A 5,642-nucleotide genomic window follows, 5' to 3' on the forward strand; every position below is an offset into this window, starting at 1 on the left:
GGGGGGGCAAGAGAGTGGCCGTCAGTGGGCAGGAGGGGCAGGGAGACACACACGGGGAAACAGAGGCACAGGAGAGAAAGTGGAGAGAGGAACAAAGAACTGTAGGGTGGGAAGGACAAAGGGGTGGGCAGGGGGTGAAGGAAGGGACAAAGGGAAAAGGAAGAAAGGGAGACACAGGGAAAGGAGGCAGGGAGAGAGGGAGCCCCAAGTATGAAAGTGAGGAGCCACCCAAGGTGGAAGGAGTGGCATGGGGCAGGGGCCGCACCTTCCTGAGTTCCTTTGTCCGTCGTAGGGTCCAGCCACCCCCAGGCAGCCGCTCAAAGTACTTTCGAGCCTTGGGTGCCTGCTCCAGCATGGGGGCTGGTGGGATCCCCAGCACCTCCACGATGCGGCTCATCTGGTCCACCTGCGGGCAGGTGGTGGTCAGGGGCACCGGGCCAGCCAGGCTCCACCCCTCCACCTCCAGCACAGCCCTTCCTGGGGGCGCACCTCATTGGAGCCGCTGAACAGGGGCTCTCCTGTGTGCATCTCCACCAGGATGCAGCCCAGGGACCACATGTCAATGGCCAGGTCGTAGGGCGTGCCCAGGAGCACCTCCGGGGAGCGGTAGAAGCGGCTCTGGATATACTGGTAGATCTGGAAAGAGGTCGACAGTCAGGGGTCCCAGCCTTTCCTATTGGTCCCACTGGTACCCCAAAAGCTAAGAGGACCCATCTGAAGTCAAGACTCTTTCTCTAAGAATGGAATCTCCACATTCTGACATCCTCACACTAACCTTCCTAAAGCCACTGCCACCATCTTGTTCATCAGCCTCCGAAGTCTCTGCTAGGCTGGTCCAACCCTATCTCCGTTCCCAGCCCTGGCCCCTGTTGACCACAGTCACAGGCCGGCAGTACCCAAGGCACTAGTGTCACTTTAATGCCTGCTCACATGAAGCCGTGAAGCTGAAGGCCTCTCTATCCCCAACTTAAAGAAGACAGAAAAACAACTTAGCAAAGCAGCACCTCAGGCTTGGACCCAAGCAACCTCATCTGCTCACATCTGGAGCTTCAGAATCAGCCTTTCCCCCTCAGGCTCACCTTCGCCCTCCCCAGTGGGCTGCTCCTCTGCCTCTGTCATCCACGGGCCCTCCCCTCCCAACTGTACCAGCAACATCCCATGTCAAGTGCCAGCTCTCACCTGCCCCATGGCCTGGTTGGCTCTGCCCCAACCTGGCCATACCCACACCACGAGCTCTCCCCCAACCCCAAGTCTGAGCCGCACCCTCTGGCCAAGCTGGCAGGAGCTGCCAAAGTCCACAATCTTGATGGCGCTGCGCTTGGGGTTGCAGAGCAGGATATTCTCAGGCTTGAGGTCGCAGTGAATGATACTGAGTTCAGGTGTGGCCAGAAAGAGCAGTGCTGTGCAGAGCTGCTGTGCCAGCTTCCGGGTTAGGTTCAGCGAGACGCCACGGAAGTGTGTATTGCGCAGGAGGTCATACAGGTTGTAGGACAGCAGCTCGAACACCAGGCACAGGTGGTTCCGGAACATGAAGTGCCGCTTCAGGTGCACTATGAGGGAAAAGACAGAAACAAATGACAGACAGGTTCAGAGAAGTATGCCTCTACTACCTGCACACTGGCCAAAGTACAGTATGCCCCCAGTACCTAGGCACAGTGTCCCTACATGGTATCTAACTTGATTCACCCAAGCAGCCCTCTTTCAAGTCTGTCACACCTACTTATTAAACCAAAGAGAAGTTTCTGTTAGCTTCTAGATCTGTTAGACCTTCTATACATTTCCACACTTTCTCAATCTGCTTTTATCTTAATTATATTTAAAGCCAAGGAACAGTGATTTTTTCCAAGTAGAGTAAGGATGTAAAATTTCCTTTCATAAGAAAGAGGTCTCAGTGTAAGAGAGGACAAAGATTGGCACAGTTTTAAGAATCAAGTCTCCAGAGTCCACAACCTCATCAGTTATAGCTCTGCTGAGTACAAACTGTCTCCTCACTCAAGCGACAACACTGAATGCCTGGGTTTCTTATCTCCACATGTAAGCATGTTATCTCCTCACAGGGCTGTGAGGAGGTAATTTATGTAAAGTGCTTGCAACAGAGCCTGACCTTACAAGATCACTCATAAACTCTGACCAATGCTGTTATCAGGTGAACGGGCAAAAACCATGAAAGAATCGGGAGAATCTCTGGGGCAGGGAGGCACACAGCCAGCCCTGCCCTGAAGAAACCTGCTCCTTCAGGACTGAGGGTGAGCATCCCTACGCCCAGGCCTTTGTGTCAGGCACCCCCTGCCCCAGGCCTCACCTATGTAGTACTTCATCTCTGTGTCATGCTGGTTCATCAGCTCCAGCAGGCGCAGCTCAATCTGGGCCTGGTTCAGGAACGCCTTTTTGTTCTTGATGATCTTGATGGCCACCAGCTCCTGGGTCTGATGATCATAGGCTTTCACCACCTGTCAAGGGTCAGGCCTATCACCAGTGCAGGCAGGGAAAGTTGCTGCTCTTCTCCTTCTGGCAGGGAGACCCACCAGTCACATTGTCACTAACACTACTAATATGTGCTCACCATCAGCCAAGCACTGGCATGAACACGGGATGTGAAATAACACGATTATCTTATGTGAAGTGTCATGTTATTTGTACTTTTACAGAAATGGAAACTGAACCACAGGGAAACTAAGTAATAAGGCTGGGAAGAGAGACTGAGTATAGAACCTGAAGTCACTGAACTCCTGCGTGGGTGAGCCAATGTCAGTGGGTACCTGTACCCCTCAAACCCCGGACCAGACTGGTGGTTGTCCTCACCTGGCCAAAGGAGCCTTTGCCTATGAGAGAGTCAATTTCGTAGCGCTCCAGCCAGCGCTCACCACTGCGCACAATGTAGTCATGGTTGTCATCATCATAACCGTGGTTCAGGACCTTCTTCTCCTTCTTGGTGCTCGAGTCCTGGGGTGGTGCCTGCTGGGCCCGCCGCTTCTTCTTCGCATAGTATACCTGACCAGGCAACCAGCCAGGAGACGGGGACTGATGAGTGACCTGGGCCAGCAGCAAGATGCCCAGCACCTGGCCCAGGACCCCACCCCCTGCCCACCTCATTGATGTGCTTGTAGGTCTTGATGAGGTCCACAGAGAGCTTGCGCAGAGGGGCTGAGGCTGCATCCCGGAAGGCCAGGGGCAGCCTCCCAGGCAGCAGTCGCACATCAGGCAATACCTGTGGGGAGGGCGGGGCCAGGGACAAGAGGACAGGCCTTCACCTTTGGACTTCCAGGGGTGAACTAAGTGGGCTGCCGGCCCATCAAGACTGCACACATTTATCTGGCCACTGACTGGCTCCCACATGAGACTAAACTAGCCAAGGGCAAGGATGGAGGTCTTGCCCTTGTTTATTCCCAGTGCCTTGAGCAAGGGCTGGCCCACAGTGACGACTCACTAGAGATCTGCCCTGGAAATGGATTGAATGATTTACCCCTGACTTTTCACCCAGGCCCTGTGCTGGGCTTTCCATATCTTTCCCCCTTTTCTAACCTCCATATGGAAACCTCGACTCTGTCCCTCAATCCTCCGAGACTGTCTATTCTGGGAATCCTCCCTCTGACGTATCCCCAAGTCTATTTACTCTCATCCTCTGGGCTTTCCCAACCCTCACCTCCGACCCTGAGCACCTCTGCCCAGTTCCCAAGGCACTTAGACTGGGATCTGGCAGCCTGGACCTCCCACTGCACCCTACTCCAAGCTCTCCATTTCAGCGCTTCACCAGCTCTATCCTTAGAGCTCTTCCTCCTATACCACCCTGGCCCTGTAGCCAAGACTTCAGGCCCAACCTCCCTCCCACTCCCTCACTCTGGATGTCCTTCTCGGCGAATATTCATTTGATGTTTCCTTCATGCTGGGCACCATTCCTAGCATTTTACATGTACTGTATTTCGTTAACCTGTTTAATCCTGACAACCACCCTCTGAAGGAGGGATCATCATTGGCCCCATTCAGAGAACAGAAAGTGGCAGTATGAAGAACTTGAGTCATTTAGCTGCCACTAAATCAGGATTTGCACCAAGTGACTCTGCTTAAGACTTCTGTACTTCTGTAGGACTGGTGATGTCCCTCAGACTTTCCTGTGCAAGCATAGTAGCTTTTGGCCCTGAGACTCTTCTATTTCCTATTCCCTCTACCCCCAGGCAGGTGAGAAGTCAGCTGAATGCCTACCTGCATGTGCTCCTGGGGCCCCGGCAAGCCAGAGAAGGGCCCATGGCCTGGTGGGACGGCCATGGTGGGCTCAGAGGGCCGCAGGGGCGCGAGGCCTGGAGTGGGAGCCCGGCCAGGGGGCGCCTTCTCGCATCCTGTACCTCGGCTGCCACCGCCGCTGAGACCTGAGAGTAGGCAGGAGGTATGGAAACAACATGGAACAAGGGATGTGTGGGACAGGGGCAGGCAGCGAAGAGATAGGCATGAGAAAGCAGACAGGGCACCGAGGAAAAAGACCGAGTGCAAAAGAGCAATAGGTAACAATGCAGAGGGGAAGCAGAAGGCACAGGCAGGTAGAGCAGCACAAGAGTCCCTCAACGAGTGATGATCAAATAAATGAATGAGGCAGCACAAACAACATGTAAAAGAGAGGAATTGGGAGTCGGGTGGGAGGGATGGACAAGGGCCATGACAGGAAAGGAAGACAAGACACCAGTGATTGGGAGGAAGAACAGAGAAGAAAACAGTCCGGGCAGAATTCACTCCTTCTTCCTGTTTCTACTGCTGGCTCTCCCCAGGGGCCTTCACACAAGAGCCTATCCTCTTGCAGTCTTCTTGAACATCAGGATCTCCTCAGGCACCATAGCAAACTCCTCCACCCCAAGTCTACTCTTCCCAGTAGATTTTCCCAGTCCAGAGAACTCTAGGATCCCTCAAACTACATAAATTCTCTGGGATCCCGAGGTTACCAGAGTCCTCTGCAGGCCCCTAAAGCTGTATCAGGGTCCTCGGAGACCACCTGGCCACATCAAGGTTACCTGAGAACCTCCATGTAAGTGTTACTACTATGGTTTTCTCAACCAGGGCAGAGCTTTTCAAAGGACCCTCTCCATGTCACACCAAGCCCTCCTTCCTGCATCAGGTCTTCCCACACCAGGGCACCATCCCTCCAGGTAGTCTGTATACCGTATATTTCAGTTCCCCTGTACCATGTCAGCAATCTCCCCCATATTACTTCAAGTTCCTTTCCCAGCCAAAGTCCACTCCTCATGGAAGCAAAAGAGAGGTCCCTTTTCTTACAGGCTAGAGTGATTGTCCTTTTCTCCCCTGTACTGGGGCCTTGTTCTCCCCCCTTCCATATCCCTACTGGAGTCTTTTCTCCATTTACCCCTCTCTATACCGGGATCACTGCACAACTGCACCTATTCCTAGAAGGTCCCCTTAGCCACATCCCCAAATATCACATAGGGTTCTCTCCTCCCAGAGTGTCCGCTAAAACAAAATCCTCTAAGTGCGCCTCGCCTGTCAGATCCTTTCCATCCCATGCCTTGCACTCCAGGACCCCTCCTCCCTCGGAACTTCCCCCCAAAACCACCTCTTTCCAGGGATCATCCCTCACTAAGAATGTCACTCCCAGCCCCCACCCCCTACCCGGGTCAGGGCTGGTGCGGGGCCCACGGGGG

The 5,642-nt window shown here is 53.9% G+C and overlaps 1 protein-coding gene across 2 annotated transcripts in view; it reads right to left on the reverse strand.

The window, feature by feature from the left end:
- The window catches only part of Dyrk1b (dual specificity tyrosine phosphorylation regulated kinase 1B), a 10,469-nt gene that overhangs the window by 3,624 nt on the left and 1,203 nt on the right, over window positions 1-5,642 (reverse strand). The window contains exons 2-8 of one of the 2 annotated variants that reach the window (XM_010614500.3): window positions 4,201-4,364; window positions 3,089-3,208; window positions 2,803-2,991; window positions 2,303-2,450; window positions 1,264-1,550; window positions 490-636; window positions 266-406 (exon numbers count right to left, since the gene is read on the reverse strand). In XM_010614500.3, the coding sequence (XP_010612802.1) occupies window positions 266-406; window positions 490-636; window positions 1,264-1,550; window positions 2,303-2,450; window positions 2,803-2,991; window positions 3,089-3,208; window positions 4,201-4,263 (1,095 nt within the window). In that variant the 5' untranslated portion in view covers window positions 4,264-4,364. Of the gene's footprint in view, window positions 1-203; window positions 407-489; window positions 637-1,263; window positions 1,551-2,302; window positions 2,451-2,802; window positions 2,992-3,088; window positions 3,209-4,200; window positions 4,365-5,642 lie in introns of both variants that reach the window. The other variant, XM_010614501.3, reaches the window with a different exon arrangement.

Source organism: Fukomys damarensis, unplaced genomic scaffold (genome assembly GCF_012274545.1).
Source record: "Fukomys damarensis isolate Sample0158 unplaced genomic scaffold, DMR_v1.0_HiC HiC_scaffold_19, whole genome shotgun sequence".
In the NCBI taxonomy this organism is placed as follows: domain Eukaryota; kingdom Metazoa; phylum Chordata; class Mammalia; order Rodentia; family Bathyergidae; genus Fukomys; species Fukomys damarensis.